The sequence below is a fragment of the Mustela lutreola genome, chromosome 9 (assembly GCF_030435805.1).
Source record: "Mustela lutreola isolate mMusLut2 chromosome 9, mMusLut2.pri, whole genome shotgun sequence".
NCBI classification, from domain to species: Eukaryota; Metazoa; Chordata; class Mammalia; order Carnivora; family Mustelidae; genus Mustela; species Mustela lutreola.
Window position 1 is genome coordinate 14,205,177 of NC_081298.1, and position 18,685 is coordinate 14,223,861.

At 40.2% G+C, this 18,685-nt stretch overlaps 1 protein-coding gene across 3 annotated transcripts in view; it reads left to right on the forward strand.

Moving 5' to 3' along the window:
* Positions 1-1,858: 1,858 nt before the first annotated feature.
* Positions 1,859-18,685, forward strand: part of NCOA5 (nuclear receptor coactivator 5) — a 29,163-nt gene continuing 12,336 nt past the window's right edge. For 2 of the 3 annotated variants that reach the window (XM_059132969.1, XM_059132971.1), the window contains exons 1-2: positions 1,859-2,018; positions 14,191-14,257. In XM_059132969.1, coding sequence (XP_058988952.1) covers positions 14,220-14,257 — 38 coding nt within the window. In that variant the 5' untranslated portion in view covers positions 1,859-2,018; positions 14,191-14,219. The remainder of the gene's footprint in view (positions 2,019-14,190; positions 14,258-18,685) is intronic. The other variant, XM_059132970.1, reaches the window with a different exon arrangement.

Consider the following 18,685-nt stretch of genomic DNA (forward strand, 5'->3'; position numbering starts at 1 on the left):
GCTTGGGAAAGGACAAATGGCTGGGTCCTACCCTCAGAGTTTCTAATTCAATGAGTCTTGTGTAGGACTGAAATTCTGCATTTCTAACAAGTTCTCAGGTGTTACTGATGCTGCTTGCTGGTCTAGGGACTACAGAAGTAGTTGTAAGTCTCAACACAGTTAAACTTTGCAAACCTAGCAGAGTTAAAAAGATAAAAGTTTGAAATGTTAAGGAATTGTTGAAGTTCAAATTATATAGCATCTATCTTGTGGATGGGCATGAATAACAACTGATATAATGTGAAATGTTCTGGGTGGGAAAAGATAGGAAGATGAAGTTGGGCCACAAAATCTCTGTCCCTGTATATCTCACCAAAAAAATAATAATAAAAAAAGTAAGTTATAGGATATCAGAAAATTAAAATAATTAATCAATTCAACCAAAAATTGAAAAAGCATACAATTTTATGGCATAAACATCAAAAAGGGCTAACACAGGAAAGAAACAGAAGATTCTGAACTGAGTCCAGTGTGGTTCTTAACCTACCCACAAAAGGATACCAGGGAAGCAGGTGAATCCACAAAATCCAGAGACTTCTCACCAAAGTGAGTGAACAACCTAGGAAAAGTAGAGAAAAAAAAAGAGAGATTCCCTGGATGTAGACGTCCCTATCTGCTCTGGGAGCTCTCAGCAGAGCAGCTCTCCCAGGTGCCATGATGAATTGTGAATTATTAAGGACCGGAAGATGACGTATATCTGTCTAAAGGCATCAAGCACACTCTACACTCATCACAGGTGAGACTAACAAGACAATACTGTGTGTCTCTGTTTCTTTCCTTCAAATATTTACCTGTTTGTAATTACACACTCAGGTGTGATTATTCCGTAATTCTCTCTCTCCACTAGAAAGTAATCTCGAAGACAGCAGAGATGGGTCTGCATTTGCTCATGACAGTGTTTCAAAAGTAGTTGTCTAATAAATCATAGGGCCACCTAGTAGGTGTGTAATAAACATTCAGTGAGCAAATGAGTGAAGGGGTGACCAAATGAATGGTTGTCAAAGAAATCTGACTTCCCATAGCATTCCAGTTCCACAGCCACCATTTTTCCTTGGCATGCACTATTCACAAAGAGAAAAACTAGACCCCCGCAGGGTCTGAGACAATTCCTAACTAATAAAAAAGCCTACCTTATTCATATAGCGATAGCTGTGATTAATGAAGTGTATTTACAATTGTGTGAACAAATTCCATCCCCTCTGACAAATTATTCTAGAGAAAAAAATGAACAATACAGCATTTTGCATGCTTCATAGTCAACAATTACATTCTGCGGTATTTATTTTTGACACTGAATAAATATTCCAGGAAGAAATAACTCAAAAAGAACCTGTAACTATATCAACATAAGCCTTTTACCCCTTGTCAGCAAAACTAATAGGGTACACAGCCTATTTAAATGTAAATTTAAATAAAGCGTTTTTTTCTACCTCTCTGCTTTCTTTGTTCCTTGGGATTCGGAGATTACAGGAATACATATACTATTCTCCAACACACACATCCAAAGGTGTTTTGTTTTTTGTTGTGTTTTATGAAAAACGAAATCAAAGTGTTTTAGGATTTAAATGATCTATTTCCACAGTTAGAATGGAAGAAAAGGCGCTCCGAATATCAGAAGAAAGGCGAAGCCTTTGGGGTCGGGGGACCAAGCCTGGACCCATCCTTAGCCTCCGAGCCGTTACTAGGCAACCCCTAGCGTTCTCAACGGCCGCCGGGAGCCACTTCCCCGCCCTGATTGCTAAGGAGATCGACGCCCAACTCAGCCCTGCCGTAAACCCACGCGCCCTTGCGACATTGCCGCGCCTGCCGCTGCGTGCGCGCCCTCTGCCCCCACTCTCCGCCCCGGCCGCCATTGCCTCGTGCCCGCGCCGGTCGGTTGGTGGCGCCTTTGTCCTACGGCGGGCAGGTGGGCTGAGGTGGAGGCGGCAGGGGCGGGCCTGAGGCGAAGGAGCGGCCGGGAGCCCGCCGCGCTGGTAGCGGTGAGTGCCGGGAAGCGGTGGCCGTCCGCCGAGGCGTGGGGCTCACGGCAGGCGGTTGAGGGGCCCGGGCCGGATGGGGAGGCTGAGGCGGGAGGGCCCGCTCGACGCGCGACCGCGGCCTTGGCTCCTCTCCGGGTGCGCGCGGAGCTGCGCATGCCCGGTGCGGGGCGCGGCCTCTGGCTCCCGTCAAGCCCAGGCCGGGACGGCCGGGGCGGCCGGTGGTGGGCTCAGGTCCGGGCGGCGCCGCACCGCGGCCGCCTGTTTGTGCGCGAACCGCCGACAGTAGTCCTCCGAGCTTGTCTGTAGGATAGGCCTGCACACCCCGCGTCCCTTTCTCGAAATTGTGAAGTCGCTCGCCTGCGGGTCCTCAGCGAGTCGGTGGCGCAGGCGGGATTCGAACTCGGACCGAGGTGGCCCGCCTCTCCGGGCGTTCTACCGGGCGTGCAGCGCCGTGCGGCGAACCGAACGCTGGCCCCCGTCGCCGCCGCCTCGCGGCCCCTTGACAGCATCTTCGGGGCGTCTGTCTCCTTGTCGCGTGATACCTCCACTCAGTCTATAACGCGGACCCCGGGCCCCGAGGATGGGGAAAGAAACTGTGCCCGAGGTTACCGTGGAAACTAGCGACAGAGCCAACGCCCCAACCTGCTGGCTCTTCTGTCTCCTGACCCAGGTCACTCTCCGCTCCCCACGACCCGCCGGGGGCTTTTTTGAGGACGGCGTTTCCCAAATTTCAGTCTCTCGCGTGACACCTTTCTGTCGTGTGCCTTCTGTACTGTTATTTATTTACCAAATGTTAATTTTTTTCTTTAAACTGACTCCTTTTTCCTCCTCCTTAAATACATTTGTTCAAGGTGGAAACGTAAATCACAAACCGTATAATGGAAAGCCAGTTATTTTCCTAATGCTCATAAAAAATAAATACCTATCTATTAAACAGTGCGTCCTTGTTCCTCCTGAAGTTATTCTGCGTTCCACGCTTTGGGAAACGCTGCCCTAGGAGTACGGGGTTAATTGTCGTCCTGGCTTTCGCTCTGTGCGTAGATTTTTTTTCCCTGAGGCATAGCGGATTCCGTGAAATGCTCCAATAACTTGGGGATGATGATACTACAAGGCTTTTTCGTTGTAAACTGTTCTCATTATTGACTTACAAGCGCTAGTCCCAGGGAACTGCAGGAACTGTCAGCTCCAGTGCGCCGGTGTGCCTCCTCAGTTTTCTTGTAGCATTGTGGCATGGTAACCACCTGACTGTTTCTGCGTATGACCATGGAGCAGTTTTGGGTTTTGACAACTCTAGATTTAATGTTTTCTGTATGAGTCAGTCCGGGTGTGAAAACGTACTTTCATGTTGCCTTTTTCCAACCAGTAAAGCCCAGGCTTTTGCATTGTGGGTATTGGAGATCACTTAGCTATTTAACATCTGTTTCTTCCTATATTCTAGTTTCTTTGCCTTTCTTTTAGCTCGTGTCATGACACGTGTCATCGTGTCATCTTCATTTGAAACCTCTGACATGATTTTTTAACTTAAAACATAGAAATTGTAGTTTTCCTTGTAGAATGTGCTGGAGAAACTGTATTCCAGGGCCCAGTGGAAGGAATTTTTCTAGCTGCAGGTGGTGCAGACTCACATGCCAGTAAACAGCACACATTTCAAGAGGCATTAGGAGCTCCTTTCTCCTGGCTAGATCAGATGCTGCCAATTGATGCATTGTTGAAAAAAGCTAATTAGGTTTTTCAAACAAAGGGAGGCATTGACAGATTAACTTATTTATGTAAACAGTCTGTTCTCTCTGTAGTCCGTTCATAAACATTGTGTGTGTGAGAGAGCAGATTTACTTTAATTCACGGAAAGGAAACTCAGAAAAGTCTGCTCAGACCATTCAGGCGTTGTTTCTTCAAAGTCTAAGAAAAAAAAAAAATCCACATGCCTTGGAGTTACCTTGGTAAGAGCAAAATGTAGAACTTATATAAGGCTAAGGTGATCAGTCCTGTTTAGAGAAGAAATGAGAATTTTTTACTCAGGTCTGTTTCCGAACTTCAGCACATGGAGGTTCTAGCTACCAGTGCTCAAAAGCTAAGTCCTTTGGAGAAAGGTTTTAGAAGTATGATTAAAAAAAAAATAAAAAAAAAGAATGCCTCATGATTTGAAACTTCATTCTTAAGAACCATTGCAAGCATTCTATCCCTGTGGCCTGCAGATGGCAGTGCCTTTGTATGGTTGTTACTACTGTGAGAAGTATTGGAATTCATTTGTACTTGTAAGAGATTGAGAAACCTGTGGAGGAAATGCATTTAATATTTGAATGAGATACCTGTGGAGGAAATGTGTTTAAAATTTTATTCCTTTCAACTATCTTTGTTTCTTTGTTTTTGACTCCCCACATAAAGAATGAAACGTCTATTCCTAAACTATTACTCTTAATGGTAATGATCACATACAACCCTCAGTGCATATGATTTAAAAGCAGGTTTACAGTACCATTTCATTTGCTCCCACTAATCATCTTGTGAGATAGGTAGGCTGATATTATTAAATTTTTTTTGCTTATGAGGAAGTAATTGGCTCAGAGAAGTTAGATTTTTTTTGCCCAAATCATATACTTATTAGAACATATTCAGGATACTATTGAAGGTAAGATTTTGTGGTCAAGCAAAATTGGGAAATAATGAGATAAAGAGGTGTCCTTATTCCAGAACTTTAATATACTAAACATATGCACTGTAGATGTCCAAGAGAGGACGATATCATTGGTACCGTTGTCTTGCTATCCTCCTATGTACATGTTTAGGTCCTAGTGTTTTCCCAAACTGACTGTTCTTTCTGCCATGCTCTGTTTCCTCTCTTTACCTTGTGGTTTACTAATGATTACCATGTGTTTTGAGACAGGTGGTTTTAAAGCTCAGTCAGCTTTTTTTTTGTGCCAAAAGATTTGTCCTGTGAACAGTGTACACATTTGTCTAGACTATTTGGCTTAAGCAGAGTTGAACTATCAAGAAGTTAAAAGGGCAGTGACCAACAGAATATTACCCTTTATGCTACTTTCATTAATGAGAAGCGTTAATGAAAGGATCAGGGTAAGGCCACTGTCTGAAGCCATAGCACATTAGAGAAGTATGAAGTATACTGACAGCTAAATATATAATACCAGCATGCCTGCTGCTTTTTAAATGGTGGTTTTATTACCACCAGATATGAATATTTATAGGGATGGTCATTTTCATTCTTTAGCCTATCACTAAAAAAAAAACCCACCCAGAAACAAACAAAAGAAATAATAGGTCAACTGGACCAAGTGCTTTTTTCTTTTTTTAATTTAAATTCAATTAATTAACATATAGTGTATTATTAGTTTCAGAGGTAGAGTTCAGTGATTCATCAGTTGTGTAAAACACCCAGTGCTCATTATCAATTATATTTATGTTAAGAAAATTCTCCTCAAAAAAATCAGAACTTTTGCACACCATAATACTCTTGACCTTTTATTTCCTATTCAAAACAACATTATTGTTGACCTACATAAAGACTGACAACTTTAGGCAAGGATGAGGGCAACTTAAGTTGCATTGGAAAACATTTAGAAAGCAAAATATCTTATAACTTGAGCTCTATGAAATATCTTGAGTGGTCCCCTGGATTGGATCTAGAGTGATTGAATTATAGAAGATTAGGTTGATCCTGCAGTTAGTGAGCAAGCTTTGGAGAACTTTGAATTATGAGTAATTTGGCTTTAAGTGAGTATACTTAATTATCCAGTTGGAGACTGAGATAGTAATAACATGTATTTACCATCAGAGATGATACAGGAAATTTATTTTTAAATATCTCTTCAGAAATTATTCTTGATATCCAAAAGAAAAAAATAAGAAAAATATTATTTCGTTCAGTACAAAAATGTAAGATTATAAACTTATTTCAGAACAGCATCAGTCCCTAGAACAGCTTGTTGAAAATACAAATCTGTATTCAGCTTCCCATCCCCCCAGCTCTGGAGTTGGGGCCTGGAGAATCTACCTTTCAGAAGCAAACCCTGCAATTTTTATGTACATTATGGTTTTGAGAACCCCAGATTTAGGCTTTAGAAAATGAGTTTTCACTAGAAATAGAAGATTGAAGCAGATTCTAGTACTAATCTATTCATATCCCAGATTACTAATAGGAATTGGCAACTCTGGTTTATGGTTGGTATACATTTTAAGCAAAACTGTAATTTAACTATAAAATGTTCTTTGGCTTCATGGTTTGAACTAGAGGTAATAGCAATAATTAGAATATCTGTAGAGTTTTTAGTATTTTAATTCCTTCCATTTGCATCAGTAGGATGCTTTTACCTCTTGAAAACAAAGAAAGCAGACCTACCAAGATTCCATGGTCTGCTTATTAAATTTAGATGTCCTCCACTTTGCTTTTAGTGGTGTGGATGTGAAATCATATGTGTGACCATTTTTTTCTTCTTGCAAAGAGATGAATTTAGATATGAAAACCAGATGCCTAAAAAGAAGCAGGAGTTTTAGCCCCTGCCAGCAAAACAGTATCAACAAGTCTAGTTGCAGAATTTAGAGAGAACTTTAGTTGAAATTTTGCCATTTATTAGCCAAAGAACTGGATAATATGCTATCAAAAAGTGGCAAGCTCAGTGGATAATATTTTTCTTGGCTCTTTTATAACTAGGTAATTGGGGAAAAAAGCTTAAGTTTTCAGTATACTTTTTAAATGATCAGATGAAATCGAAGAGAAGTTGTTGGTATACACTCCTCCTTGGGGGGGCAGGGACACTGACCTTACAGTTGGATGTTATTACTAACTTTAATACAGTGGAAACGTGGGTTCATGATTCCATTTCCTTTGGAGGTAGCTACATGATTATGTTTTCTATACTGTTTTCAAGGGTTCTACTTTGACAGATTTTAGCCATTGTCATGACGTTTTCTTTGTGGCATTATGTTTATGGGTTATTACTCCTTGAATACAGGAGTTTAAAGAGGTTTCTAAATGGAGGATCTAAGTATATGTTATACATAAGCTAAGGGATAAATAGATAATACAGTTCCCAAATACTTGCCAAGGATCACCTGAGAAGCTTGTTAAAATACGGGTTCCCAGGCTTCATCCTCAGATTCTCAAAGTTTGTGATGAGGTCTGAGAATGATGTTTAGCCATCTTCTCAGGTGGTACTGATATCTTCATGAAAGGAATGCGACGTGAAGAATGAAAAAGTGTGTGTGTGTGTGTGTGTGTGTGTGTGTGTGTGTAAATGAGAGGGGACATGGGAAACCGTTTAATGGGTATAAATTTTTGTTTCGCAAGATGAAAAAGTTCTGAAGATCTGTTGTACAACAGTATGAATATATTCAATGTACTAAACCATGCACTTAAAAATAGTTCGTATGAGGGGCACCTGGCTGTTTCAGCTGGTCAAGTATGCTACTCTTAATCTCTGAGTCGTGAGTTCAAGCCCCACATTAGGTATAGAGCTTACTTTAAAAAAAATAATAGCTAATATGGTAAATTGTGTGTTAGGTGTTTTTTTTTTAATCACACTAAGTTGTTTCTTTGTTCGTTTGTTTGTTTTTAAGTATTAGGAAAAACTAAGGAAGGGTGCTTGGTTGTCTGTTTCTTCCAGAACAGTGGGTTAAACTAATATTGTTGGCTATTAATTCCTGACTTGGGCCCCAAGTTTATTTTATATTCCTTTATTGAAGGTAGATTCATAACCTTTTATTTTTTTTTTTTTTTTTTTTTTAAAGATTTTATTTATTTACTTGAGAGAGAGACAGTGAGAGAGAGCATGAACGAGGAGAAGGTCAGAGAGAGAAGCAGACTCCCCATGGAGCTGGGAGCCCGATGCGGGACTCGATCCCGGGACTCCAGGATCATGACCTGAGCCGAAGGCAGTCGTCCAACCAACTGAGCCACCCAGGCGTCCCGATTCATAACCTTTTAAATACTTTTCTCATTCCTGTACCCTTCATTGTCAAACCAATGATCCTTGAAAATCATTACTATAGTTAATATTTTGAATATCTTAGGTTTAAATACTCCTGCCCCCCTTTTTTGGATAATATACGTATAGGAATCCTTTATTAATTTAGCTTCACTGAGACTCTATTATGGTAGCTCAATGTACACAGACCCTCTTGCCACCAATTTTTTCCTTTTCAGCAGCAAAGTTTTTTGTGACCTTTTTCTAACTCTGGCTTGCATCTGTAATTCTCTCTTTTCTTCCTCCTGTCCCCCTATTCCCTACACTAAACTTCCTACACTGAACTTACTAATTATGTTCTTCACGCCATTCCTTCACCTTTACATGGGCTGGAATGACTCTTCTCTTTCTGAACTTTCGGAACTACTCGTCCTGCAGGACTCTTCCTTTAGGCCATCCCCGCCGCCTCTATGTCCCTCCTACCCCTTACTCTTTTCAGTCTCTTCTCCCCTGCCACACTAGCCTTCATTGTCTCTGCAGTAAACCTGCTTTAGGTTATGATTATCCATTTGTATGTTCCACTCTCCTTTATTAAACAGTGAACTCCTTTAAAGCAGAGACTTTAGCCTTATTATTTCTGTATGTGTAAGGCATAGTACACAGTGTGACACATAGTAGGCCTGGAGGCATCCGATTGAGCTGATTAGAAACTGTTTTCAAGTGTGTTAATTCAGTTCTGTAAGGATTTCTGTTCAGTTCAGCGGAAATTTTACCTGTGTTAAATAAGCCTGTATTTTACATTTTTTGTAGCTCAGGTTGTTTTACCAGTTTAGATTAGCTCCATCTTTGTGAGTCTAAATTAGTGATGCTGATGCTGTCCTTGAATCAGCATAACCAACACAGGTAGAGTATCCATTTCATCAGGTTTAGAGAAATCAAATGACTTGACTAACTATCCACCACTCCCATTAGGACTAGAACTCAGATATGCTGATCAGGTGAGTGCTCTTTCCTCGAAAGAAGTAAAAAGGGCAGAAAATTAAATGATGTAGAATTTTTTCCTGAAGTATTGAAGTGAGTAGAATATCGGTACCAAAGTCAGAAACATTGTACAGTTGACCCTTGAAAACCTGGGTTTGAACTGCACAAGTCCACTTATATGTGAATTTTTTTATAATACTGTAGATGTGTTTTCCTTACGGTTTCCATAATAACATTTTCTTTTCTCTACCTTACTTTATTGTAAGAATACAGTATATAATACATATAACATACAAAAATACATGTTAATTGACTGTTCATGTTATCAGTAGGTCTTCTGGTCCATAGTAGGCTGCCGTTAAGTTTTTAGGTAGTCGAGTTTTTCCGCTGCATGGGAACAGCACTCCTAACCCCTGCATTGTTCAAGGGTCAACTGTAGTTTGAGGTGATAGAAACTGAAGTGGAATTTAATAAGTAGGCTCTGCCCTGCTGGGTATCTGGGGCACTTAAACATTGGTGTGACTGGCATAGACTGGGCCTCTCCCAGGTTCTGTCATTTTGATCAGGGAGTCTTAGCAAGTGTTCATAATGGAAACCATGTTTTTCTGTTCCCTGTTGGGGCAGTATAGTATAATAGTTAAGCACTTTGGTGTCAGACAAATCTGGATTTGAATCCTAGCTCTGCCTCCTGACCATCATGTGATCTAAGAAAGAAAAGTCAGTTAATTTCTCTAAATCTCAAATTTCCTCATTCGCAAAATAGAGATCATAGCACTTAACCTCCAAGCATTGTAGAAAGGATTAAATGAGATAATGCACATGATGTTCTTAGTACAGGCTCTGGGACAGAGTAAGCATTCTGTAAATAGAAGTTATCATTGTTTCCCCCATTCCTGTACCTAGGAATAATAATCTAATATAGCTAAAGATATAATCTATTTTTTTTAAAGATTTTATTTATTTGTCAGAGCCAGAGCGAGCACATGCAGAGTGGCAGGCAGAGACAGAGAGAGAAGCAGGCTCCCTGCCGAGCAAGGAACCCGATGTGGGACTCCATCCCAGGATGCTGGGATCATGACCTGAGCCAAAGGCAGCCGCTTAACCAACTGAGTCACCCAGGCATCCCTATAATCACTATTTTAATTAGAGGATGAAAGAAAGAATCCAATATGAGGGAATGCATAGTTTTTTGTTTTGGGTTTTTTTTTTTTAATTTTTAATTTTTTATAAACATATATTTTTATCCCCAGGGGTACCGGTCTGTGAATCGCCAGGTTTACACACTTCACAGTACTCACCAAAGCACATACCCTCCCCACCCATAATCCCACCCACCTTCTCCCAATGCCCCTCCCCTAGCAACCCTCAGTTTGTTTTGTGAGATTAAGAGTCACTGGGAATGCAGTTTTTAAAGTAAGTTTAATGGATTGAGAAACAAGCAGGGCATTCTCTTATCCCTGACTCATTGCATTATAACTTGTTACATATCCCTGATGTTATAGTATACCATCAAGGCCATCTTCATAAATGTAGTTTAAGTGAGAAGTTCAATCCTTTCCCATCCCAATTTGGGGAATTTAATGTGTGATAACCTCTTTCTTGTCAGTACAGTTTTTCAAGTGGCATTATCTTTATCATTACATAGTTCCAATTTAGTAATTACTGATTATTAGTTGGTTTTCAACTAAGCCTTTGGGGAATTTTAGTTCATTTATAATCACATCAAAATTATATGGGCTTCTGGGTTCCTTCAGCATCCAGCAGTCCCAACAGTGATACTGTCACTTAGTGCAGCAGTTCGTGCTAGAATAGTCCTTATGGTTTTCCATTATGATAGCTTGTGATAAAAATTGATTTTAAGGTGAAAAGAGTTGTTTTTATGATGGTACAATTAGAAAAAATAGAGCAAAGCCATTCTTGGTACTATGAATGAAACATGCATTTTTATTTATAGCATTGTACAAAGACCATTGTGTGAACCCTGTCTAGCATATTAGTCTAAACTAAAATTGTACAGTAGTCATTGTGTCATTCTTTGAAAGTTCTTTACCCCAGTCTTTTGTGACTTAAAACAGTTTTGACACTTCCTGTGTGACATCGTGTTTTCTAGATTATTTTCTGGTTTGTTTCCTTTTATGTAGATCCCTTCAGTTGGTGTTATTTTTCTTGCCTAAAAATCCTTAACTGAAAAGTGCTTTTAACTATTTTCAGAAGAAACCTTAGAAGATATTCAGGCCAAGGTACCTTGTGATGGTGATTTTGAATGGCATTCACATAGCTAATATAGCTAACAAAGTATGGAGGTGCCAACCAAGCTGAGGTGAAAGAGACAATGAGAGACTGACTTCAGGTCTTAAGGGCATTTGGCCAGGATGAGATAGAGCAGGAGTGGAAAGAAACATCAAAGTTGCCACTACCCTCTTGTTGATTAAATTCTCTCCAATTATGGTTCCCTACCTAATGTCCAGAAAGGTGGCCAGATTATCTTTCCATCTTTTTTTTCTTTTCCTTTATATTAACATTGTTTCCGTTTCCTTGGTGTAGATTATATATCTCTGTAAAGAGTTAAGAAGGAAAAAATCTAATTAACCAATTAATACAAAAGCCCCCTTTACCAGTCCCAATATTTGCATTTTCAAACAAACCTCCAACCTCCCAGTTGGTGGGTTATTAAATTATGTGACCAACAAAAGGGGGAGAGGGATTAGGACAAGGGTTTTTTCCTTGACTCTTTACATCTTAATTATGCTTTGTGACCAGTTCCCTGAAGTTTACTTTTGGCAGCTTCTCTATTCTTCCTGTATTTCTGAACTCACAGGTTTTCCAAAAGTTCTATGTGACCATTTGTTAGGATTTTTTTGTGTATCGGTCTTGGTGGTGATAACAGTTTTGCTTTCATAACTCTAACTGAAACCCACCCACCCCCAACCCTCCTCTAACCTGAGCAGCTCTCTTGGGTGGCAGTGAAACTATCAAAAACTTCAGGTCTCATTTTCTCCATATCTCACCCAAGATGGAGGTATAAGGAACTCTTAAATAGAGGTGAATAATAAACAAATACTTGGCTTTAAGAAGTAACTTAAAATGGTCTGAGAGTTCTCTTTTTTACAGAAGAAACATAAGCCACACCATCCAGATATAATTGCTTTAGACTATTTAGTGAAAATAGGTAGTAGGAGGCAAATTATAATCAAATGGTTTAAAGATAAAATAATCTTGAACTTTAAATAATCTCTCAAATAATTGCAAAAAAATTTCACTAACTTCAAAGTAAAATATTTACCTCCTTCATTCTAACTGGAGCCAGCTTTGCCCCAAAAGTGTATATAATACATGACTACTTTGGTCTCCCCAGTACTAATATGTAGGTGCTCACAGAAATGAATATAATTTTATAGTGTAATAGTCCTTTTCATACCATGTAAGCAAATTATATCACATTAATAGAAACGTGCCCACAAAAATGGTACCATATGTTCTGTACTCTAACCTAAATGTTCAAGTCAAGTCAATGTTGAGTAGAGAAGTTTTCTTTATTCACAAGACCATCCAATAATATCTGGAATCCTGCTGGGAGATCCTGTGCTTATTTAAAAGAAATCTGCACACCCCTAATACCCTCAGTATATTCCATAGATACTTTGAAAACTACTTAAACAATTCTTTCTGAATCATAATCACCCCATATTAGAGAGCAGTATAAGTAAGTAGACTAGGTCAGTAGGCCCTTCGAAACCTAAACCAATATTCTTCACAAAAACACATAAAAGAACTAATCATTATATAATGTGCAGTTCAGCTATTGCTGAGCTTTTGGGGTTGTAAGTGAAAGTGCTACTTGGCATACCAAAGCAATGGTCAGATATTACTATTGGCCAAGTCCTGTATAGATGTTATTTTTTTAGTTTTATTTTTTTTAATAGAGGGATGATAGCATTTGTCTACTTAATTGAAAATGTGAGAGGCAACTTAGGGTGAAATATGCTTCTCTTATTGTTTAAATTTATGTTACCTTCAGTTTATCAAAAGTCATTCTTCTCCTAGATACAATAGAAACTCTGACTTAAAATGGAACTGAAGATTATTCTCACTTAAATAGGAACTCAAAGTTGACAGCATAGCGGGGTAAGGTCTGTACCAGACCTCTTCAGTTCTATGTTATTACTGTGATCTCTCACACCATAGGACTCTGGTTGGAATTTTTTAAATACATAATTACTATTTTAAATTACTCTAATTATGTGAGTGCTTAATACCATTTAATGTCATTAGATACACTGCCAGTTGCTTAATATGGAACATGGAGAACAAAACTACACTGCAGCAGGACACAGTTTCATTTCTTCATGCAACCAAAGATTGAAATTTTTAATACGTTTATTAATCTGTAAGTCACATAAAAATTGTCCTGTTATCTTTCGACATAGATTGGTACATTTCTTTAGATAATTCATCAGTTCTTACTCATACATGGTGTTTTTATTATTCATTTCAGTTTTTGCAAAGCAGATTTGTTTTTAGCAAGTAGGCCTTAACTGCACAAACTGGCTTTTCTGTAAGTTTGTATGATTCCACTGTTCTCCCTTACCTGGTTGTAAATGCCACACTTCTCTAATGAAAACTTCCTGTGTGGAGTGTTTTACTACCTAACCAAATGCCAGTTCTTATTCTGAAGTACTTACCTGTGAGGTTTGTAGTTGCTAACATGTAATATACTTCGTTTAGGAAAACAATATTCTTTTCTACATCTCATTCTGGAACATTCTATACAACGGAATGCAACACAACATTAAAAGTAGGCCCCGCTTCATGGCATATTGGCAGTTTTAAGCAATAGAGTCTGGCTGTTTCTTCTTTGTAACATAAAATGGAATTATTTTCCTTTGCTGCTTTTTTTTTTCTTTTTTCTTTCTTTCGTTTTTTTTTTTTTTTATAACTCTGTCTTTCCTGTCTTTCTCCCACTCTCCTGCCCTCAAAAAAGAATCTTGGAGCTGGCACTCGAAGGGTTTAGAAGGCAACTTTTTCTACTTTTGGAGGGGGCAGTTAGGTTTAGGACTTGATAGCATGTTAAAGCATAAACTGAGGGACATTCCTTACCAAACCTACCCTAACTTAATAAAAATTGCCCAAGTGACAGTGTGTCTGCTGAATGGATTTTCTTACACCATCTGGTTGTCATTGTAGTTTTTTTGTTGTTGCTTTCATTTGAAATGTGCTGATGATTTTGTTTTTATTCCATAGCATTGAACAGATGGGTTGATTATTCTTTTCAGATATTAATAAGGCAGCGGAAAGAAGAAATATGAATACGGCTCCATCAAGACCCAGCCCCACACGAAGGTAAAGTACCCTGAAGCAGTGAGTTACCTTGGGAGAGTTGGGCTCTGGGGAGTTAAGCCCAACTTCGTACGTCAAGGGTCTTTTCTTCCCCCCCAACAAATCAGAAACGCTCAAGCAAACAATAAGAACATGAACGTTGTGTGAAGGGCCTTGCTGCTTTTTTTAAACATACATCAGGAGATGCAGAGAAGCTTTGCGTTTTCGGTGACAAACCCAGCAAGTTCAGCTTGCAACATGAGTTGCAGGCGATCGGAAGAGGATAAACCTCTGTCTGTCCCCAGCTCACGTGTCGTTGGGAGCCTCCACAGCAGGAGGAGTGCCCCAGGGTCGTTGGTGTGTGCCATGCTGCGCTGCAGTGGGCAGCAGAGATTCGACTCTTCATTCCAAATGGCTGCCGGTCCAGATGTTAACCAGGTTTATGGAAAGTGCTGCTTGAGAGATTGCTGCCGTGCCTGTGCTGCAGATCCCCTGTTTGCTCGCATGCTTGGGTTACCATTTGAGGGGAAATAAAAAGGGCAAAAACACTTCAGCTCTCAACGGTCTCCCTTTTTCTTAGCTTTCCTGGAAACAAAAGGCATTTCCCTAATACATTCTTTCTTCCAGTATCTACAGAAGAGATAGTCCTGATGTATACCCACGAGATATGCATTAAATTGGCCCCTTCTCTCAAAGAAGAGCCTGTAATGTTACCATATGCACCAAAGAGGCGTTATCCAAACTAGCACCCTAACCGTACACAAGTGGATGCAGTTTGTGCACTTCTGTGTGGAATGCAGACAGATATGATGTGGTTTCATATCTGGTGTCTCTTCGTGGCCAAATGGATACTCAGTAAGGATTTTGCTTTTACCTCTAAGTAAAAATATCAGTTTTCCACAGTAAACTACATACCTAAACTACGTACCATGATAGACTACATTTCTTATATTGAACTGAACACTGCTGAGTACGATGAATCCTGGTCTGTACTGCTAGCGCCGCAGATCACCTGGTATATACCCAGCTACTTACACATGACATACAGCTGTCTTTCGAGACAAAAACACCTCTGTTTTGTTCCCCGCTCATAGGAAGGAATGGCCGCTGTATGTTTGGTGTATTGTTGCCCCCTCTTGGATGCGAAGGGTGGGTATTTTCTAAGGTACCAGGAGTAGATTATACGTGACTGCTCTGCAGAGTTCGGGCAGATGGTAGCAGCAAGGTGGTGATTTCATTTGGCTTCTCTGAGCACTCTGCCAGTGCAGAGGAGTTGAATCTGACACCACAACCACAGCTGCACTACAGCCACTGGGTGGATGCCCTGGCTGGCCATTGTTCTCACTGCAGAAGTGAACATGTACATTGGTATTCTGTCTGTCCGCTCTCACACTGGAAGGAATGCCTGTAGCTTACAGGTAAATACTGTGCTGATTGATTTTGTGGGCATGCGTGAGTATCCTGAAGAACTTAAATGAATCTGCAGAACTTCAGCGGTTCCATATAATGTGTGCTTCTATAATGCTGCATCAAACCATGCTGTAGATGTTGGGAAGTCCCATCTGTGTTGCTTCTCATGCCCCAATAAACAGGGAATACAGAGGGTGAAGAGTTTACATCTAATGGTCAGAAATAGAGGGCGCCCATTGGAAGCTGTGGTTGCCAAGAGGCTTGAAAGGAGATAGAGTGTGTATCCAGTTTCCAAGGAGCAATGATGCATGTGTTCCCAAACTAGGTAACTTACCAGAAGGAGTATGGAATTGATATCTATAAAGACACTGGCTTCACTAGTAAAATCCTCTCCCCTCTTTTGTCCCCATGATGCTTATAATCTCTGGATCATGTCTATGTGTTTTTGCAGGCAACATGCCTACCCCCCCCCCAAAACAAGGCACATCACAGAGTAGTTCCTGTTTGTGCTCTTGAGTTATGCCATCTTATTAATAATACTTAGCTAAATCTTTTTAACATTTCCAAATGATTATAGGTATTCAACAGACATTGGCAATGTTGAGGAAATTCCTGCTTGGAATCCAGTATAGCTATTGCCAGAACATTAAATTAAAAAGATTAATTTCATCCCCTCTTAAAATGCAGCTTTATAACTTCTTGTGCAATGGAAGAAATAGCTATATGCTTTTCTTCTTTTTTTTTAGTAGTAGATCCCCCCAAAAAACCCATACAAACAACATTGGAAGGAACTTTTAAAATGTTCTCCCTACCAGAGACATAAATACAAATACGTCACTTCTTTATACCCTTTTAAAATATCACCTTCCTGAGGGCACCTGGGTGGCTCAGTTGGTTAAGCACCTGCCTTTGGCTCAGGTCACTGACCCCTGTGTTGGGCTCCTTGCTCAGCAGGGAGTCTTTTTTCACCCTCTCCTCTCCCCCTCCACCCCACTCATGCTTGCTCACATGCACACTTTCTCTCTCTCTCTCAAATAAAATCTTTAAAAAAAAATAAAATACCATTTTCCTCAAATAATTTCTAAAATGAGGTTGTTTGGGATATGAATAGGGCAGTAGCCTCCTGCTTCTTTTTGCAATCAATAGGAGGCACAGTTGGGTTAATTTAATTGCCATCTAGAATCAGTCTTCCCCCTTGGTGCTATGACCCTAACTGGGTTCCTCAGCGTGTTATTTAACATGACGAAGTGTCATACAGTTGTGCTTAATAAGGTTCAGGGAAGGAGGATATTCACATTTCGTAAATCTGTTCTGAGCCCTGTCTAAAACCTGAGCAGAGAGTCCCAGTTTTTTATTTCTAAGAATAAAAATTTTAAAGCCAGACAAACTTGATATTGTATTCAAAACAGAACACTAACATTTTGATCACACTGATCATGTATTTTCTCTTAAGGTATACCAATAAGGCAGAAATAAAATGGAATAAGTAGGCAAGATGGACGACTGGTTAGCCTGGAAGAGGCTAATCATTTCTCTAAGGATGAACACTAGATATCACTCTTGGGGTACATACTCCCAGTCAGAGCCTTGAAGTAATTCAAAATATACCAGTCTGTTGACAACTGCCAAACTGCCTTCATTTGGCAACCCTAATCAGTTACGTGTCCCCCAGCCAGACGGAATGTATTGTTCACAGGCAGGGTGGGGGGAGTATATTTGTGGCAGATAGTTCCCTGGAGTTGTATTTTAATGTGTTCAGTGTTGCTCCTTTTAATAAAACGGTTTCTGAATATGCTGGCAAGACCTTTGTAACACCTTGTTTTGCTGGACGTTAACCTTGACTGTCAAAACACCTAAGTATCTTTGGGAGTTTTCACAGGATTATCACCTCTTCAAATGTCTCTGTAAGCCACAGTTCTGCTGGCATTGCTCTCTGTTCGGTAATGTGCCTCCCCAATGACTCCAGCTGTCAGTGTGTAATTCTGACAATATTGGTCCAGCCAAGCACAAAACTCTGCATCAGGGATCCCTGCTCTGGATCAAATTTCGGCCTGAATTCTCATCATTTAACCCTTGGACCACTTTATTCGACTCTTGAACACATCGCTTAGTTACCATGTAAGCTGTCTAGCACTGGTGCTAGGCACTGACCCGCCCTTTCTTCAGAGACTGGACCGTGATTCTGGTTGTACCTCAGATGTTCTCAGTTTCTATCTTCAGCTCAACACCCTGGCAGTCCAGGTCTTGGAACATATCCCTAAACAGATGTGGCCTCCAAGTGAGACTCTATTTCCTAAACCTTCCTGTCTGACATTAAAAAGAGCAAATAGAACTAATTTGTCTACACCAAAAGCTCTGCAGAGAATTTTCCCCGTGTGTTTGTTAAGGATGTTAGGCTTGGTGCATCTCCGTGAAAAGTCATCGAGGATCAACTCATCAGAAATATCCTAGCTGTAGACGAGTTTATTATGTGGCTCAAGATGACTTCTATCTCCAGTGCTAGTTCTTTTGATAACTACTTGCTCTTACACTAGTTCTAGGTGGGCCTCGGAAGTTAAGATTCCAGGCTATGATTACCTCTGCACTAACACTTAAAGAACAGCCATCGGTTCTCAGGAAGTGCCGCCTCTACCGACATAAAAGTCGTATTTGTGCTTGAGAAAATCATCAGCGTTCTTCCTAGGGAGAAGCATGGACACTTAAAAAATTTGGATCTGTGAGGTGCGATAACTCATTGCACCCCATATCCTACCAGCACCTATTGGCAAAATTCTGCACGAGTCTGTTGTGTCCGTTTCTCACAGTAACATGGAGCCAGCATGTTGGGGGGCCAACATCACACAACAGCCAGCCGTTTTAGATAATGATATTTGTGGACAATATCTGCAACAGAGGTACCAGCAACTACTGAAGTTGGTTGTTTTCAGGAACGGAAAAAGAAAAAAAAAGCTCGCCCTCCAAGGGAAAATATTCCAGTGAACAGAAAGGAGATGCTGACAAAAAAGGACAGAGGCCTTTCTCCCTGACATTCTATAGAGCCAA